Source organism: Branchiostoma floridae, chromosome 2 (assembly GCF_000003815.2).
Source record: "Branchiostoma floridae strain S238N-H82 chromosome 2, Bfl_VNyyK, whole genome shotgun sequence".
Lineage (NCBI taxonomy): Eukaryota > Metazoa > Chordata > Leptocardii > Amphioxiformes > Branchiostomatidae > Branchiostoma > Branchiostoma floridae.
This window is the reverse complement of record NC_049980.1, coordinates 32,391,959-32,412,539: the sequence shown is the minus strand read 5'-3', so window position 1 is coordinate 32,412,539 and position 20,581 is coordinate 32,391,959. Positions and strand designations below refer to the sequence as shown.

At 45.0% G+C, this 20,581-nt stretch overlaps 1 protein-coding gene across 1 annotated transcript; it reads left to right on the top strand.

The window, feature by feature from the left end:
• The first annotated feature begins 386 nt into the window (after nucleotides 1–386).
• LOC118409490 (retinal dehydrogenase 2-like) lies at nucleotides 387–18,075 on the top strand. Its single transcript, XM_035810542.1, has 13 exons — nucleotides 387–531; nucleotides 5,843–5,947; nucleotides 11,430–11,570; nucleotides 12,215–12,344; nucleotides 12,906–12,967; nucleotides 13,896–14,024; nucleotides 14,217–14,330; nucleotides 14,737–14,839; nucleotides 15,183–15,367; nucleotides 16,099–16,263; nucleotides 16,673–16,830; nucleotides 17,187–17,301; nucleotides 17,596–18,075. Exons 1-13 carry the CDS (start codon nucleotides 460–462, stop codon nucleotides 17,626–17,628), a joined length of 1,512 nt encoding a protein of 503 aa, XP_035666435.1. The 5' UTR covers nucleotides 387–459; the 3' UTR covers nucleotides 17,629–18,075.
• Nucleotides 18,076–20,581: the final 2,506 nt, after the last annotated feature.

Below are 20,581 nucleotides of genomic sequence, written 5' to 3'. Positions count from 1 at the left end.
TTCATATCTCGCATCATCCTGTGACGGCGCGCTCCTCATGCAAGCAAAAGGACCTGTCAGGTCTAATTTGTCACGTGGAAGTGACACAGCCAACACGTGTGACTGACACAACCAAGGAAAAGGTTTCCCGGCTGACGAGAACAGCCGCGGCAATGTTTGTGTTGGAACCTTAGCCCACGTGTCGCCTAGCGAGGAATTGGTCTTATGTGAGAAATGTAGACTTTCAAGGTGTCGCCCAAACTCTCAGTCTCGGAGTCGGGAGGACCAGGCTGCGCGTCTGGACAAGTAGCCAATCAGAGAGGAGCGAGGAAGTAGTGCTGACCAATGAGAGGCGTCCTTTGTTGGGGTTGTTTGTGGGTTCGGACTTTATAACGGGCACACCCCCCTCGGCCCGGCATCTGCGCTACTACACCGGCAAAAGTCACCGTGCGTACTACCAGTACCAGACCAGCGAAGATCATGGAGGACATGGCCCAGTTCGCACAGCTCGCTCAGATGGCCCAGCGCAACCCTGAGATCAAGTACACAGAGGTGGGTGGGAAGGTCCGGCATAGGGGCACTAGCTATAACACGCGGCCAAGCAGGTGGCTACACCGCTAGTGTAAGCTTAGAAAGTTGCTCAACTGGAAGCCATACCTCGGTTAGGGTTAGCGCCTTCAGAGCCAGAAAGGCTGTCTTGGCTCTTGCGTCCGAATCAAGGTGTCCATGCTCGTATGTCGTTCCCATATGCAAGAAATATACGTAATTTCCTTCAGTGTATTTCAGTAATCAAGAAAGACAAAGGTAGACTAGAGATAAGTCAACACTGAGCTAGTTTGCCCTGCCATGTGACTTGCCCTGTAGTGTATCAAACAGAGACATAGTCCGACCGGCGACCCACTGTGCAGTTATGAACCTTCTCAGGTCGGTGCCTGTGCAGAAAAACGCTGTAAACAGACGTATAACATCGCTGGTACATGTAGACGATGAGAGAGAAGTGGACTATGTTTGTATTCATTCCGCGGGTCAGCTGTTTGCATTGGCCGTTCTTGTAACGTATTAAAGTAAACTCGTCTCCGTTGATGTATGATTTGGTCTGCTTCAAACATATCTCTCAGCGAATTCCTGTGGTGGCCCGGGGTTTGATTAATATGTAACTCCAAAGGTTTCCGGCACACCACCAGATAGAACGCCGGGTGTACTGTTACATATCTTTACGTCGTGCCGGGTCATCCTCTGATTTTCAAACACTATAAAATTAGCCAGTTACATGTACGAATGGCGTAGATCGACCGAAATCCCGCTAGAAAATTTTGTGGGTGAAAACGCGGTTTATTTTAATAGAAGCCTAGATCGCACTTAAGGAGCACCAGCCGACCGCTGGTATCATAGTCATATGTATAGGTGAGGAAACCTGCAATATTGCGTGATGCTACTCTACATTTTTGCGTGCTACTTTTCTTTCAATCCACTCTCCCGCGATTTCTGATTTTGGGCTCCGCGCCTTTTGTCGCCACTAGGCCCGGAGAACGTTTGATATGAATACAGAGGTCTCTTTACCCCCCATGAATGATAAGAGCAATGTTTGTGGGTTGTGGACACTGGTCGCAATCCTACAGTCATGTGCACCCTACTCTCCAAGCAGAGGTTAGGTAAAGGGCTTGTTTTGAACGTCTTTTTTAGCCAACCAATAGAAAGAAGACACCCCCCCCCCCAAAGAAGAAATCTACGCAAAGACGCCTAAAATTGCGCCTTGAACAATCCTGAGCCGAACCTCTGCTTAGAGGTTGTTGTTTAGCTCTCACCGTGAGAACATGACTCACCTATATCTCAAGTCTGTGTACCATCCGGTGTACCGTGGTCTACTACTCTACAGTAGGCGCTGTTTGTGTGGGTAGGAAAGGAAGTGTTTTTGTGTAGCTATACAGCGTACGTCGTGTACTCAATCTCCAAGCAGATGCAACGAGCCAGCACGTTTTCCATGTTTCACGCCTGTTTTGTAACATTTAGTAGGAGCATAAAATAAACTTTTCAAAACTGCAATACTAGAATAGAGAACATAATTTAGAAAAAAGAACAGCCGCGGGTCCTCACATCTGCTTGGAGATTACGCATACTACTAGTAGTAGTGCCACTTCACTGTCTTGCGATCTGACGTTCTTTGTTCATTCTTTCACTCAGTCAATCGTAATTTGTAACGCTCTTGTTTGTTTGTTTGTTTGTATGTTTATCTTATTCATCCGGAGGGAGGCATAGCTTCATATGAGGATTGTTACCATGATTAACTGAGTGAAGGATTGAATGAAGACCTTTGTTGTACAGTCTGACTCCACTGCACAAGTCACAGTAAAACATGTTTACAACTCAGAATTATTTACAGTATGACACATTGGCACGTGCGGGTACAGTAACTTGACTTCTTTTCGCTCCTTTGCGGAATACTGGATAACTTTAGCTGATCAAGGCGCATGATGGGTTGATTCTTTTCTGTTCGAAGTTGGAAATTTACTCTCTCATTCTCTTCCTCTCCTTCTCTCTTTCTCTCCCCTCATTCATCCTCTCTCTCTTCCCCCTCTCTCTCCCCCTCTCTCTCCCCCTCTCTCCCCATATAATTACAACTAAATTATAAAATGATCACTGTATTCTCAGCTACAGGGTACATTGAAATGCACTTCATTTCCTACCTTATCTTGAGTACTAAACATGCCAACTCTTAGCTGCACAGGAGTGTATGACGGCTATGATTTCCTGATTGGGTCCAGATCTGGTACCATCTCTAGAATTACCGTACCTGTGCTTGTATTACCCGCCTACACCTGAAATGTCCGTCATAAGCACGCCCCAGCCTTACATAGAGACGGCTGTGTCAGGTTGATTTACAGGCGCCCATCGACCATCGCAGTTACCGGCCATTCAACCAATTATTCCGCTAATTTAATCCTCATTAATTCTGCACGCGAGACGCGCCGCTATCACCCCGCGCATTGTTATCTTACACATTACTGTATGAGCCCAGCAAATTGGCAAACACTCGCTAAACAGCGGCCGTATATCAAACGCGCGGCGAGCTCCTGACGTTTCTCGCCGCTACTCGACAAACAAGTGCGCGCGAATGACGGCATTGTTGACGAGGGTTCATTAGCGAGGAAGCGCTCGCGATAACAACAGGACGTGCTGGACACCTATGACGTTTGTAGATATTTCGGAAGTGGAAACGTAACATATAGTCTTATTAGCATGTTCTGTGTGACGGGCTTTTGAGGGCGCTTAAACTAAAACACACTCTTTTAAATGTTAGTTCTCTTTAAATAGCCTGGAGTCCAGCCTTGTTGTCCCGCATATAAAACACATAAAGAAAACAGTACAAAATAGAAAGCATGATAAAAACGCACAAAGACAAGCCAGAACCTAACCTGAAGAGTATGGCGCGCGACCGACTGCCCCACCATAGTATTCCCTGTATTAGTCCAATTTGTACTACTAGTATTAGACCAGCGATCCGCGGAGCCTGGTAGAGGCTAGCCAGTTCGGCCTCTATATAGTGCGTTATATAGACTACGCAACCATGGCAGGTGTTGAAATGTCCACTACAGATACAGACGTGGTCAGTCTTTATCTAGAGATCTCGCGTCCAGTCAGTTGGAAGAACAATATTTGTTATTTTCTCACTTTCACAGGCAATAAAATTATAATTCCCCGAATTGAAATGACTGTGAAATGTCCACTAACTAGTAACTGGTCCGTGTGGTACTATTCTCAGACTCTAACAGTGTGGTATGTGTCTTCAAATATGCTTTCACCAGGAACCTTTCCGTTTGGCCTCCCTACCCTAGGATTTGTATAACACATGGCATATGACATATTTACGGCCGTCCTAGTTTAGCTGAGGACGCCAGGTAGGTTTTTGGTCAGAGTTCCCGGCGGTGTCAGGGCTACGCGCCCTCAGTCATAGCCTCCACCAGGCCTTCCTGTGGGGTACGGGGGTCGTAGAATTCGGCAAACAATCGGGAAATCGGCCAGAGGAGTCAGTCCACGCTTAGGTTCATGTTTCCCCTAGGCTGCCGACCAACTCCTCTGGTAGCAAAACTCCCCTGGCAATTTTTTTTCAGTCCGTAGTCAGTCTGGTAGAGACTGCCTTGGTCCCGTGAAAATCATAGTCTCTACCAGACTCCGGATCGCTGGAAAAATCGTAGAAATGGAACAAATAGAGGAGTAAGCCGGCCAGAGGAATATAACCGGCCAGGGAACAGCACGCGATCCTAGGTAGAGACTATATGAAAATCAGGTCACCGTTCCTCCATCAGTGGCCTGGATTTGTCGGCTCTCTGCCCCGCCCGACATGATTTATGTGTGTTTACGGCGCAGCCCCCGAGAATAATCAGCGTGATTTATAATCTATTTATTTATTGACGGGAACACGCCAGGCCGCGAGCGCCGGACGAGACGCGGGTTGTGCCGGAGACTTTTCTCGGTAACTCCGGCTCCGGTAACTAGAATAACAGCAACACGACTGTGGCTACTGTTAGTAACGTCGTTAGGCCCGGCCTGCCACCGCGTTACGGACATCAGGCGGAACAAGTGCCGCTAATAGCGGAAGTTTGCGCGGGCACAGGTCCAGGGACACCTAGCCTGGTTATACGCCTGTCACATTTGGCGAAAATCGATCGGACGACGATTCTGCGGCAATCGCCCGAGCCTCGCTTATAATACTTAGTAATGGCTTTATTGCACAACAATTGTACAAGGTACAAAGTATGTCTTATATGTAACAGAGACGGTTTTCAGGTGAAAAATACGCGCAACCCTCTGTCGATCTTCCATCGATACGCCCGACGATCGTGGATAATGTGACAGGGGTCTAACCAGACCTCCGCCCGATCTCAATGATATCTTCTACTCTCCAAGCAGATCATACGCGTCACGGTAGCATAAGATAAGCTGGCAGACTGTAGCTGACCTACACGTGAAGCACAGTTTCCGACCTAAGGTACTCCTAGGCGCGGCCATCTAACTCCTCTGGCGTGTTTTCGGTCTATTTGGCCAATTTCTACTAATTTTCCAGCGACCTGTGGAGCCTGGTAGAGGCTAGACCGACCGTACAACGAACACAATTGGATTTGTGTGAAGCTTGATTTCATACTTGGAATATAATGTAAAAACGTGATAACAAGACACAAAACATTAAAAAAAAAAGATCTTTCCCTATGAATTTCGTTGAGTGATCGATCTGTCAAATATTTAGTCTCCTCAGCAGCCGCAGAGCGCTCACATTGTCTAGACTTCTAGTGAAAGGTGAATGTAACTAACTACAAAAATAACTTCATGCATTAAATCTATTAGATCTTTATAGAGGTTTGAAACTTTGCAAATCATAAAAGATTTAGTCTAGAATTATAGAGTTTTCAAACTTTGGAAATCATACAAGATTTAGTCTAGAATTATAGAGTTTTCAAACTTTGCAAATCATACAAGATTTAGTCTAGAATTATAGAGTTTTCAAACTTTGCAAATCATACAAGATTTAAATTAGAATTAGAGGTAGTAAGAATCAGGGCAAACCTCGTCGACTACTTGTATGACCGTCTTGTAGTCCCTCCTAAGTTTACAACAGAAATTTTGCTGACAAGGTTTTCAAAAAGTTGTTGACATAAAAGAAAACCTTAATCACAACATGCTGTCTCGCTGCGACATGAAATATCACCTGGTTCAAAGCGGAGCGCCGCATGTTTTTCACTTAAGGGCCTGCAACTGTCGCGTGCTCTTTCTTCTGCGTCGTTTGCTCTCGGCTTGTTTATGTCGGCTCGAGTGTAGTCCGCCAGTTTGTATATTTACCGGCCGCCTGATTTTTCTTCCGTCTCTACAGATCTTCATCAACAACGAGTGGCACAAGTCTGAGAGCGGCAAGACCTTCCCGACCATCAACCCCGCCACCGGAGAGGAGATCTGTCACATCCAGGAGGGAGACAAGGTAAAAACAACTTCACTATTGAACCAAGCTGGTAGGGGGCCCAAACATACACCACTTCTTCCTTACATCACTAGCTTCACTAGCAAAACAAGCTGCTAGGGGGCCCAAACATACACCACTTGTCTTCTTCTTTACATCACAAGCTATCTGTCAGCAAAAAATTAAGACCATAGCATGTCTATAGGTTAAAGGATACAAAAAATTGAAGGTCTGCTGCAGTACCAAGGTCACATACTAGGGGCCCCCAAATCGTCCTTGACCTTCGTCTTCTCACCCCCTACCTACCTACTGAATATCATTGTGATACATCCAGAGTTATGATGACCACAAATATCCGGAAACACAAACAGACAGACAAACAGACACACCAAAAACTATACCTCCATTCTTCATGGAGGTAAAAGATAACGTATGATGATATCTATTCACCACGTATGCGGGAGGATGGACACAGTGCTGTCCTTCCCTCTCAAATGGAAATTTGTTGGGGCGGAAAAAAATCACCCAGTCCATCCCCAAAATCAGAACTTCTTGGCACTAAATTGATGAAAATGATTTTAATCCAGGGTTTAACTGATAGATTTAACATAGTAACTTAACAAGATGCCCTTCCAAATAATGAGTGGGGCAATAAAAAAATTAAAGACATCGCTGAATATGACATATCATCTTTTCAAATGCCAACCTTTAGACCAGAACGTCAAGTTTAATCCACTCACAACAGGAAGGTCCCCTGCTCTTTTCGATAAGTGTGGTGGGTTTTTCACCGTGCTCCAGGTGTGGCTCTCCTCAAACACAGGAACTACATGTATCAGTATGCGACGCACGGCTTTTCCCTCAGAAGTGAGAACATTTGGATATCTCCCGACCTGTCCACAGTTCTAGTTCTGGGGAGTATTGACCGCTCTGGGCCCAGATTTTGAGCGACAGGGATATCGGACGATTTATAGCGGGCACACAGGTCATTCCTCACCCGCTAAGCAAAAACCCTTTTCCGTATGGTCCCTCCGGAAACTGTCTCCGGGCTGTAAGAATTATGTGCACTCTTATCGCCAAATTGGTTTTCCACTGCTTCGCCGTAAAGTCTTAGACTAATAATCTTCGGTCCTTTGGAAAGTGTTGCAACTTGTACAGGACGCAAACAAGCGTCCTTCCATGGTGTTGGCGCTGTTTCATGTCATCCGTTCTCCTGACACTGATAGATTATTTCTAGGAGCACAAAACGACAAGGTCTTATTTTGGTTCTCATCGAATCGGTTACATCCAGTAGGTCGACAGAAAGTAGATTTTAGGGATGAAATCCTGTGCAGATCCCAAATGTTAAGAGTTCTAAACTTCCAAATAAACAATTGTAATACAATTTGAAGAGACAAAACGTAGTGTCGCAACCAACAAACCTTTTACTTCTATATTCAAGAGGTGGACAAAGTGACACTAGTGTTTTAAATTGGTATTACTTAACAAGACAGACAAGTTGACAACTACAGTCATGGTTACCACTTTAACCATCTAACTAGTCTCACTTCTGCAACGGTCATGGCTACATGTACCTCACTAGTGCTACTTCTACAAGTACAATCAAGGCTACCACACACACACATTATATATCCTCCCGTTTTGGTACTTTCTTGTCTTGTTCACCATTTCTGGAGGGAATTTTTTTTCAAAATCTGGCGAAAAATTAATGTGCGCGCTGATATCATCCATGAAATTTACTTGCTGTGGCCTTAACGGTCTTCGTGGCATGCGATTGTGCTCTCTATTGTGGGAAAATAGAACATCCCTTACATATAATCGCGCTGTCTTATATATACCCTTGTCACAGAGCACGAAATTTATAAATCAAAGCAATTGGTCGACGAGTCTGCGAGGTCTAAAAATGACATTTTCTTCAGTATTGCGCCATGTCTTCTCTCGTTCATGCGGGGATCGGGCGATATTCGTCGGTCGACCGCCGGGCCAAATTTGATATTGCTACAATTTGCAAACAAATTTGCTCGATCCTCTGTCGAATTTGAAATCGGGCAGTACGATGCTGTTTTTTTTTGGGGGGGGGGGGGGGGTGACTCCACCGTGATTGATTGTCCCCCATTATCGCGTGAGTTAGGCGAGGTTTGTTTGGGTGGACATGTCAGATAGTTTGGCCTTGCTCACGTTTTCCGACTGCCGGCGGTGTGATAATGATAACGTACACGTCGTGAGAGGGAGGCTTCTGGTAGTCGCCAGGGTTGGGAAGCGATGAATCATTGTCATCACAAGGATGGCAAGGTGGTCTGGAGCTTAGGGTCATTGACTTAGAATCTACAGGTTCTGGGTTCGAATCTCTACTAGGCCCTGGGGTTGTGCCTTTGAGAAAGCCACTTAACACCCTTTTCCCCACCTGAGTCATGGGAAAATGGGTACATAGTTTCGTCTACGGACGTCTCCTCGGATGACATGTAGAGCCGAAGGTCCCGTGTTTGAGGAGAGCCATGCCGCGAGTCACTTTAAAGATCTCACACCGCTCTAACTCGTCCTATGCGACTAGTGGCCGAACTGTCCAGGGGCCGAGCTGTCCAGGCAGGTGCCGAAACGTCCTGATCCCCAGATCCCGTCGAGAGGCAGGGTCGCTAAAGGTGCACTCTCACTGCGCTTGCGTCACTGTGGGGTTCGAAAGATAAAGAACGAATTTACTTACTTTTTGTGTACTTTGTCGTCTTCTAAGTCTACGTATTATGCAATACCGTATGATCGGAAAAAAAACTGTGACGCAGAGAACGAACCCCGCAATGACGCAAGCTTGACGCATCACATTTCCAAACCGGGGCCCGGTTGGGCTGTATGTAGAAACGAAAAATAGAAATGTATACGTAAAATGATACACATACGACTTTTTCTGATGTGGAGAGGACAAAAAAGACTCGGCAGCTCAGTATAATACGGCTGGATACCAGGCTAGTCTTCCGTATCATACTTTTCGTTCCGGAAAGCTGCCCGGCCGGGCCCCGCCGGTTTGGACATGTGACGTAGGCGGCATGTCTCTGATATGACAGGCGAAGCTGTACGGAAGCGGTACCAGTACGCATCTGAAGCTGTACGGACACATTCCAGAGGAGTTATTGATGGCCGGGACGTCCCGTGGTATGTTTGCTCTTGTCCGGACCGGCTCGTGATCGATAGCGAGGCCGCGACCCTGCCCAACCCCGGCGGGGCCTGTGCAGACGGCGGCCCGACGAGATGACAGTTGGATTAGGGTCGGTATGGATGGGAGGGGAGGCGATATATCTGTGTCGACCTGGGAGGGGTAACATTACACAAACGAGACTCCACAGGGCGAGGCTGGGATTTCTCGCGCTCACGTCACCGTTCATTTTTGTTGTTATCGTTGGAAGGGGCTCCGGCGACGGCAGCCTCATTCAACCAAAATATTTTTCCTATAAAAGAGTTCTTCCGAATAGCGTGATCACCAACAACTCGCTATGTTCTGTCCATCCGTCTGAGATGCCCCTTATGGTGTTTTGGGTTTCAAGATTGTGTCATGTTTTCTTTCCTGATTTCTATTAATTGAGGTTTTTCACCGTTCTGAAAGGATTGATATGACAGGTGACTATCACCTTTTCAAGACGTCATCTCGGAGACCTCAGTACGTCATCTCGGAGACCAGACTGTAAGGTTTGATCGACTCACACTGGGAAAGACCCTTCTCGTCCTACTCTTTTCGATAGGTTCGATGATTCCTTAATGTGCTCGACGCGTAACTATCCTCTAACACGGAACCTCCAGCTTAACGTACCAACCGAAATGACAACCCTAACCGCTAGGTACTCATTTTCACCTGATCCCAGTGTGGAATTCCGGAAATACGTGCTGAAAGAGCACAACGTTGGGGCATGCCAGGGATTCAAACCCTGGGCCTTTAGAACCTAACTTTTCTATTACTGTGAAGCACCCTATTAAAGCACTTGCCGCCTGACAACTGTGCGGTACCGCAGACCACCTGTCCTTGGGCCGTCTGGTCGCGTGTCCGAAAATATATTGTGAAAGCAAGGCGATATTGTGACAACACAGGGGGGTCAGGGGGGCGACAATGACTGGGCGAACAAACAGGTTGTTACACCGGGGTCGGCCCAACAGGGGCCCGGACTGTGACACCGGGCTGATTTACAACGCCACCCAATCTCCGCGCGGTTTGTGTTGGACCCGGTTCAACCTGCGGAGACGAAGCACACGCGAGAAAATTAATGGAGATTTGTTGTGGAGAAGGAAACCCGATTACAGGCGATATTTGCGGGCTGACACCTCCTTCCTGCCCCTGCCGTTTGGCTGTCCGCACCGCCCCGCTAACAAGTCCGAACCGATTTGTCTGCACGGAAGTTATCATCGCCAGAACGGCGATATGCCGGCTGTTTTCGCGTTTTCACATGACGCAGACGCGCTGATGTTATTGTGCAGGGAGCAGGCTTCGGAAATGAAGATCACGAAAGTTCCGTACCTATTAGTGACATAACATGGCAAGTGGCCAATGTGGCTACTTTGACTGCTATATGTTATATAGTAGTCTAAGTTAATCTCCAAGCAGCTCCTACAATGACATGATAAGATATAGTACCAAACTGGCCAACGAGTGTAGTCATCCAAAAGGTGACATCCAATTGTTAGCGAAACACACTCCTAAGCTGGCTTCACTCATCTGCCAGCTTTTGATACTACCTGTATCTTATGCTACCGTAGGATCTGCTTGGAAATTATGCTATATGGTGAGAATCCACTATCTCCAAGCAGATCCTACGGTAGCATACTATCAAAAGCTAGCCGGCATTGGAGTGAAGTCGGCCTAGGAGTGTGTTTCGCTACCGGGCAAATGGGCACCTCTTAGCTACACTCCTTTGCCAGTTTGGTATTATCTTATGCCATTGTTGGATCTGCTTGGAGATTAAGAATCCACTGCTAAAGCTTTCTTTGTGTACAGCGCTTTCTTTGCGCGCACTTCGCAGACCTCCGATAATTGCACCACAATGACAATTGCAATGTGCCATTGTGGGTTTGTGGTTAATGTGGTTGACTAGATTCTAAAGGTTCTGGGTTCGAACCCCGGAAAGGCCCCATATTGTACCCTTGGGAAAGGTACTTTACACCCGGCCCATTTCGTCACTTCACTCAGGTGAACATTAGTGCCTAGGTCCGGCTAGAGACGGATGTGACGTATAAACCAGAGGTTCCGTGTGTGGGGAGAGCCACGCATCGAGCACGTTAAAGAACCCACCACACGTTATATCGAAAAGAATAGAGGTCCTTCCCAGCGTGACTGGATCTTACACGGTGTGTAACTACTGTACAAAACTGGTGTGTTTAATATTCCTACAGGCGGTTTACAGGCTATGCAAGTTTGCAACACACACAAACAACAAACAAACAAACAAACAAAAACAATGCATTGATAGCATCGACGTCGTTTGATATCACATGTCGTCTTTACTATTTTCGTCTTCATGTTCTTTTGTAGGCGGATGTCGACAAGGCCGTCAAGGCTGCCCGAGAGGCGTTTCAGCTGGGGTCTCCCTGGCGGAAAATGGACGCATCGCAGCGAGGACGCCTCCTGAGTAAGCTGGCGGACCTCATAGAGAGAGACTCCATGTACCTGGCGGTGAGTTAACTTTGACCTTCCGGTGTCTAGCCAAATTCATTCCTCTGCCAAAGATTTTTCCCCACACTGTTTGGGGGTTTCCAGTATACCCGATCAGGTAAGATTCCATATATGATGATTATCGAGTATGTGCATATACTATGGGTGAAAACAAAGCGGCGCTCTACGCAAAAAAGATTGTATAATTTTATAACTTGTCATGTACACAAAGTCTTCTGATCATTCTGACCACCATCCTTTTACTTTTTTTATGCGGTTTCTGTTTCCTATAGTTGTAATAGTGTAGATATTACACTTGTTATAATGTTTGGACACTTACCGTACACTGTATCCATTACAATCGTTGTGCACTAAAGTTTGATTGACTGATTAATTTTAACTTGAAAGTTCATCTGTGTTGGTAGAATTCATCATTGAACTAGTTTAACTGAAACATCCGACCCAAAAATTGGACTCACCAAAATTTTCGACTGAACAGCACCGGTCTTTGTAAAGGACTTGAAAACTTCCTTGACAAAGACTGGTGCTGTTCAGTCGAAAATTTTGGTGAGTCCAATTTTTGGGTTGGATGTTACAATCAAACTAGTTCAATAATGACTGATTCATTCATTGATTAATTGATCGATTGTTTTGCGATGTTTTAGAGCCTGGACACGTTGGACAACGGGAAGCCGTTCATCCAGGCGATGTTTGTGGACCTGCAAGGCTCCATGGGAACGTTACGCTACTTCTCTGGCTGGGCCGACAAGATCCACGGCAAGACTATTCCTACAGGTAAATACTTTCACTTCATAGGGGCAAGACTATTCCTACAGGTAAGCACTTTCACTTCATAGGGGCAAGACTATTCCTACAGGTAAGCACTTTCACTTCATAGGGGCAAGACTATTCCTACAGGTAAGCACTTTCACTTCATAGGGGCAAGACTATTCCTACAGGTAAGCACTTTCACTTCATAGGGGCAAGACTATTCCTACAGGTAAGCACTTTCACTTCATAGGGGCAAGACTATTCCTACAGATAAGTACTTTCACTTCATAGTGGCAAGACTATTCCTACAGGTAAGCACTTTCACTTCATAGGGGCAAGACTATTCCTACAGGTAAGATACTTTCACCTCCTAGGGGCAACACTATTCCTACAGGTTAGGGTAACCGATTTCTACGGCATTGTAATGACTACAACTCTCTTACAACAAACAAACAAACAAACAAACAGTTAACGTACAGATACCTTGAGCTAAAGGTGTTTGGTAATCTCTCGGATATGATGTATTGTACTGTATGTACATGTACGTACGTTCGACCACTAATTCTCCTGTCCCACCCCTGCCAGACGGGCCGCACTTCACCTACACGCGGAGGGAGCCTGTCGGAGTCTGCGGCGCCATCATTCCGGTACGAACTTTTTACAGGTTTGCGATAGCAGAACCTGGATTGTTTTCGTTGGCAACCTTGGGCGCCGCCATATTTGTCTCAAGGGAGTGTTGAGTTTCGTCCCAAGGGCATGTTGCATGATAGGAAGGGGTGTCGCCATTTTGCCGTGTTAATGAGTTAAAGTTAATGATGACGTAATAATACTAGTATGTTTTGAGCTTGTTGTTGCGGACTTGTCGGAAAATAGGGACGACATGTACAGCCGCACAAGAATTAATGATTAGTCTTTCTAAAGTGGAATGGAGATTTTGCGTGCCGGTGGAAGGTGGTCTTGTCGGAAACAGTGGGACGGCAAGACCCACAAGCATAAAGGATTAGTGTAGTATATGGAGTGATTTGATGGGATGGTTAGGAAATATGATCTTGTGGTATTGTGTTGCTTCGTTTTCGTCGCTTCAGTTTCAGCCTTTCGTAAACCACTAACACATAATTATTGTCAAGCTGACAGAAACTATATAAAGTTATAGTCGGGCTGCTTTAAATTCAGAAAGGCAACGACTGTATATTACGTTGAATTCGGCAGCCTGGCTTCGCTTTGAGCTAAATTCAGGCACACAAATTTGAGGGATGCAGCTACGAATTACGTTGAATTGAAGCGGCTGGCTGCGCTTTACATAAAAAGGCATACAGACCTACACTTGTTGCTGTTATGATTCTCTAAAAGTCGTCAGTGCTTTGTATTGAACTTGTACTTGAAATAATCTGGAACTGAAAATACCTTCAGTTGACTTTACTCGTTTAATGTTAAATCAATTCAATACGTTAGAGAAAGGCGATGTAATGCAAGAAGCTGTACTACGAAATCAAATTTTGAAATTTCAAAAAATGTGAACGTTACATTGCTGACTTTGACCCGGAAGTAAATCTATTATTTCCGGTTGTTCTCCAGTGGAACTTCCCACTGATGATGGCGGTGTGGAAGCTCGCGCCTGCGCTGTGTGCGGGCTGCACGGTGGTGCTGAAGCCGGCCGAGCAGACGCCGCTCAGCGCACTGTACCTGGCCGCGCTCATCAAGGAGGTAAGACATTTTTTTTTTAAATTTCATTGTCAGTATCTTAAGAAGCAGTATCTTTTTGTTCATTAACTGTTTGTGACTGACTCGGTTGTCTCGGTTTTATGTACTATAGTTTAGTGATAACGCAGCAAGGACGGACAAAGGCCTGAACTTTTTAAGAGTTTCTTTTTTTCTAAGAGTTTCTTTTTTTCCTAGGCCGGCTTCCCGCCTGGAGTCGTAAACATCGTGCCCGGTTACGGACCAACAGCCGGAGCAGCCATCTCGGAACACATGGACATCCAGAAAGTCGCGTTCACTGGGTCCACAGAGGTAAAGACAGTGTATACAAGAATTTATCTGATTATCCAGATGTTGCGTTGTACAAGCGGAGCAGCTTGACCGGAAAATATGGACCAAATCCGTGTGCCCGCCTCTGTTTCTTACTTCAGTTTCAGTTCCCGTTACCCCTAAATTTAACTCACACACCACAGTTCGAGTCAGAGTTTGCGAACCCGCAATGTAGTTGTTGTAAGTCCAGCTTGTAATTGTGGAAACCCATGCAAAAGCATTTGTCCTCTTTTGTTACACTACCCAAACTTGAGCGAGTTACCGTCTTCCGTGTGTTGAGTATTCAGCACCAAGGACAGTGGCCGCGGGCTGCTGTATACTGACTGGCGTGGGCAGGTTTTGATTGTATAAATCTCACAGCTGACTCTGCGCCCACCCCCACCCGTAGGTCGGTAAGATTATCCAGCAGGCGGCGGGGAAGAGTAACCTGAAGCGGGTGTCCCTGGAGCTGGGCGGGAAGAGTCCCACCATCGTGTTTCCCGATGCAGACTGTGAGTACACGCCAATGCATTACGTCGATTGTGTTATCATTTTAAGGTGTCACTTGAGTAGTTGCCTACTGAACATCGTCATTTCATTGCGCGTTTTATGCCGTTTTTGTTGGATTATGGGAAGTATGCTGCTTTCGTGAATAATTTAGCGACTGCTAAAGTTTCTGTCAGGGCATCTCGCCCGTGATGATGATGATGATGATGTTAATGATGATGAAATGTTCAGCGTTCGAATCCGGGTTTACGCAACTTGTATTTACTGTGCAAAAATGGCATCTTACGTCTAAAGGAGTTTATTGAACAATTTTTATATGTATTTGTATCGGCACCGTTTCCTCCGCAGTGGACTTCGCAGTAGAGGAGGCCCACCAGGCGCTGTTCTTCAACATGGGCCAGATGTGCACTGCCGGGTCTCGCACGTACGTGCACGAGGACATCTATGACGAGTTCGTCAGGAAAAGCGTGGAGCGCGCCAAGAGCCGCACCGTCGGAGATCCCTTCGATCCGAGAAACGAGAATGGACCACAGGTAGTCTACTGTTTGTTTTTGTTTGCCTGAAAGCTCATCTGTGTCGGTAGATCATCATCATTCAAAAGCAAGGTTGAACAGTAATTTTCTAATTCAACAAAAAAAATCTGACTTACCCAAATTTTCAATTCCCGTTAATTATCTTATAATAAATAGGAAAGTCGTTCTTCTCTGGCCTTTTCCAAAATCATACCTAGTTGCTTGAGTAACTGCTTTTTGGCAGTCAGTATTTCCGAGACGAATGCGACATACGGTCACTGACACGGTGGCGTTAACTCTATCTTTCCTTAAAAACGTTTGTTAAAAACGTTTTTTTGTACAGTTAACGTTAGGGCCACAAAATATTGTAAAACCATGTTTTCAACAGTACTATCGTTGGATTAAGAAAGCATGCACAATAGGAAACCATTTTGTGCACTGATAATTTCTTTGCAATGCTCTGTTGTGCTATTGGGCCGAGTTGTCCAATTCTCGTTCTGAAGTGCATACCATACGTGATAACTCTGTTAAAAAGTAGAAGCAAATTGAGGACCACAACAAATAAGATGCATGTAACGATGTATGGTGATTCTAATGGCAATGCCTTACGTTGAACTTACTTTAACGCAGTGGTGTTTGCACAACAAGGCGTAATTCAACCGATGGCTGCAAGTCTCTTGTTTTTATCAACAATGAACCAATAAACCATTTGATAGTTACCAGTACATAACGGACCTTTACGGCGTCTGCAGGTGGACCTGGACCAGTACAAGAAGATCCTGTCGATGATCGAGAGCGGGAAGAAGGAGGGCGCGAAGCTGGAGTGCGGCGGGGAGGCGGCGGGGGAGAAGGGCTACTTCATCCAGCCCACCGTCTTCACGGACGTCAACGACAACATGACCATAGCGAAGGAAGAGGTACTTACATCACATCCAAACTAGTTAGTTAAAATTCTTTCCACAACGACAACATGACCATAGCGAAGGAAGAGGTACTTAAGTCATATTAAAATCCTCTCCACAACTTTTGGTGTATAGGGGCGGTGTCCATCTCCATTTCCATAGCCCTCGGGCCACACACACCACTACAGCAGTGGGTTAGTTCACTGGTAGTGACGTGTGTTCGTACACTTTTTCATGAGTGCTGAGTGGTATGTAGAGAAAGCAGTTTATATCAATTACTCTCCAAGCAGAGGTTAGCCTCCGTCTGTTTTTTGACGTTTTTGATGCGTTTTTTTGGGGGGACTTTCTATTTGTTTTGAATTGTAAAGTCAGCTTAACAAACTGTCGCACACTGTTGTAATATGATACGTTCTTTTACACCCAGATCTTTGGACCGGTCATGAGCATCATGAAGTTCAAGGACATCGATGACGTCATCAGGAGGGCCAACGACACGACGTACGGCCTGGTGGCGGCCGTGTACACGAAGAACCTGGACACCGCCATGACGATGTCCAACAGCTTACAGGCCGGCACAGTCTGGTGAGTGGCTAACGTGAACGTTTTTGTTACCTTCGTCAAAAAATTGTTAACAGTATTTCCGGTGCTGTTTTTTTTGGGGGGGAGGGGTTCTGTAAGTGTGTTATCATGAAGAAGTTGTGGATGGATCCGAGTTGTAATTGCAGTTCTCGTCTAATTGTGTCTATCCTTCTGTGTCTTTTGTTGCAGAAGACATTTTTCATTTTTGTACTTTCGGTCGTAATATCAGCTACTTAGCAGCCTAGCGTCCACATCGTCTTGTACCTGTTGCAATTTGAATGAAGTCAAAGTCGAAGAAGAGTTTACGAAAGTACCTGTACTTTTGCCGTCTCAATAAGACTTCTGTTTCTGTGCTGCAGGGTGAACTGCTACAACAGAATCTACCCACAGGCGCCGTTCGGCGGGTTCAAGGCGTCCGGGCTGGGCAGGGAGCTGGGCGAGTACGGGCTGGAGCAGTACACAGAAGTCAAGACGGTACGGGGCGCACTGTTTGTTTGTTTGTTTGTTTGTTTACTTGAAAGTTGAACCTTTGTTTATTCATGAAATCGGAATGCAGGCCGCTTTTCATTGAGGTCATGAAGGAAGAGGCAAGGGTCTTGTTGTAGATTAACTATTCTGAAATATATATGAAAATTTTGGATCGGTCTATGGTTACAGCTATACTGCACAATTAAATGTTTGTTAAAAATATAATAGATACTGTAGTGTAACGTCTTCAGTTGTCTTGTGATAAAATCAACTATTCTAACACCCCCTCCCTCCCCCCAGGTTACCATCAAGTTGCCCCAGAAGACCTCCTGAACTGGGGAACGAGAGAGGAGAAGGCTCAGGGAACGAGATCACGGACAAGAGGCGGGAAACGGTTTATCTCAGTAAATGACGGACTAATGAACGTGCAAAAGTGGTGTCCGGTTCAATTGGGTCCGGATGACAATGGCGGGGAGGGGGTGAATTTAAGCGTATTAACTGATTTTTTGGGTCAACTATTTGGCGAAATATTTCATCAAATAGGAAATAGTTACAGATCTGTGTATTTCTCCTTTTGAAATGCTGAATTTATGTCCATAAGACACCAGGGACGGTGAATCGTTATGGGGAGAAGTGTCCCCGATATTCCATACATGAACTTTGAGAAAAGTATGGGAACATTTGCAATAAGGCAGCGTTTTTTTTTTACATCTAACAACTTTTAATGGCCATTTTCTATACGGTTACACTTGTAGCATTACCAATTGTTGGGAAGTAGGTAATGATGTATCAAGTAGAATAAACAAATAAACAAACAACGCTATAACTATGTGTGTCAGTGTATTTTGTCTTAGGATTTTCTTAAATGGGGTATTCAGGGATATAAAGTCGATGAACAGTCGTTCCAAACTGCGATAGTTTTAAGATGCTGTAGTTTAAAGCCACCGTCAGTTGACCTGATATCTCTAAAATGCCCCGATTTTGACTTAAAACAACAGATAACGTTATAGGTTATCCCACGGATAACGTTGAGGGAGTGGTAGTCATGAGGCAACGTGTGCTAAAGCGGTTGACACCGCAGTTGAGGAGACCTGTCCATCGGAAAGCTTGTTAAAATGTAGTCTCCAAGCAGACCCTACGGTGCCTTAGAGTTAGAGACCAAGCAGACCCTACGGTGCCTTAGAGTTAGAGCTAGTATCAAAGCTGGCCAAGGAGTATAGCCGGCCAAAGGGAGTCAGGCGGGCACCGGTGCCGGCTTTACTCCTTGGTCAGCTTCTATACTACTAGTATCTCTAAGGCACCTTAAGGTCTGCTTGGAGACTAGTTAAAATACACCGAAATCAAAAGTTACTAGCCCTTGTCTCAGTCTTGAAAACTCTTCTCCACCAGAAAGTCACAAGCATATGGGCCTACTTTATCATTCTCCAAGCAGAGGTTTGGCTCCGACTATCATTTGCCGTTTTTAGGCGTTTTTAACGGGCTTTCTATTTTGTACCGTTTTCTTTATGTCTCGCAGCCTGGTAAGTAAAAAGACCTAAAGAAATGGTACAAAATAGAAAGCCCGTTAAAAACGCCTAAGAAACGGCAAAAAACAGCCGGAGCCTAACCTCTGCTTGAAGAGTACTCCTTTATATATATTCAAAGAAAGCTTGTTGTTTGACCCTTGATCAGACCCCCAATAAATCTGACGCCAACTTAGCTGCTGAACTGAACGGATTTTTACCAACATGGTGGAGCTTAGACCCTAAATGTTCCTTCTGACTTAGAAAGTCTCCAAATTGCGCTAGAATTTTCAAGGAAAAGGAGGATTTTTGATCATTTTGCTGCACAACCATCAATGTGCAGTTCCTCAACTAGTCACTAGGAGCATTGCTGAGTCGGGAGGAAGTTTTGAATATTCAAATCTAAATTTATATCATGAACGGCGGGCGCAGCATTTGATTGGGGCCTCCTACGGAATCGAACCCGAACCATTAGACTACTTTGCCACCTTTTTCGTGATGATTTGTGTCAATCGTTGCTGTGATTTTGGGTTGTGGGTTGTTTTCAGCCTCAGAAAGAAAATGTAACTCTTCATTGCTTCGTAATAGAAGTAAGGAGTTATGATAAAGGTATGGACATTACTGGGGTCATTCCATTGTATTGCTTTTTCTCTCTTCTCATATAGGTGTATGTGTCTGATTTGGAATTCTATGATAAAAAAAGTTTGATGTTTCTTGATCAACCTCTGGTAAATAATTACTACATGTCCTGCTAAAGAACCCTCCTAGGGCCAAATTGATTTGATTATATGGATGACATCCTCTTGGCCTTCCAAACTAGGATGCGAGTGTCAAATAAAAAAGGTTTGTAAAATAACTGGCCTTTATTGCAATATCTAAACGGTCAGGAAGGCTGAATAATGACTAGAGACACAGGGTAACGAATACAGAACAATAGATTTTCTATTTGTCCTTTCACTTCTTTTTCCTTGACTTCGCGTAATTTGGCATTATTTGATATATACATATATTTGTAATTTACAACATATAGTAACTCAGTTTGAAGCGGTGTGGTCAAAACGTTTTTTGAAACGGATGAAGAATGATGTGCGCGAGGATATCATCCACATAATATAGTCAAAAGATTTTAAGCTATATGGTAATATTCGTTAGCATTCATGACAATCATCCACATACACACATACATAATTAAAACACGCAGCCAGACTTTCCGGTTCAAAGTTTATTGATTTCCTACCATCGGTTTACATCTCCCATGCTCAGTAGTCCAGCTACAAGCAAGTCGTCTCCAGTCAGTCTGTCAACTGGTTTCACAACGATTTCAGTTGTTTTCATTTCTAACGTCATCTTTCACACAACCTTGAAGATCGAACTATGTAATACATTTGTACTGATATTCTGAGTCTCATAAATGGTTTATTTCAAGTCATTTCAGATATTTGGTGGAAAGTAAAGAAAACGGCTCTGCATTTTTTGTCTAAAACTGCCTGACAGGTATCAATATTTGTAAAACATTAACTTGCGGCCCTGTATAGTCCTGTATAGCACATGAGGAATGTATTTTTCATTGGAAGAAGGGGATGTTCCATTGTTGGTAGGCGGGGATTATCCATTGCTGGTTATGATTGGTGCACTGAATATCTGAATTACTAGCTATTTTGATATTCAATTATCATGTGTGCTAGCGTCCCTCCCAAGGTTGAATCTGGAAAGACCCTTTTACCTAACCTGGTATCTAGTTAGTATCGTGGATTGGGTGGGCTCCCTTCGGGGCTGTGTGGGCT

Bases quoted from the DNA above. Each gene is read 5' to 3' on its own strand.
- LOC118409490 (XM_035810542.1), top strand. From the start codon at position 460: ATGGAGGACATGGCCCAGTTCGCACAGCTCGCTCAGATGGCCCAGCGC. The intron at 11,571-12,214 runs GTGAGTTAACTT...GCGATGTTTTAG, and splicing joins GAGACTCCATGTACCTGGCG to AGCCTGGACACGTTGGACAA. The intron at 12,345-12,905 runs GTAAATACTTTC...CACCCCTGCCAG, and splicing joins CGGCAAGACTATTCCTACAG to ACGGGCCGCACTTCACCTAC.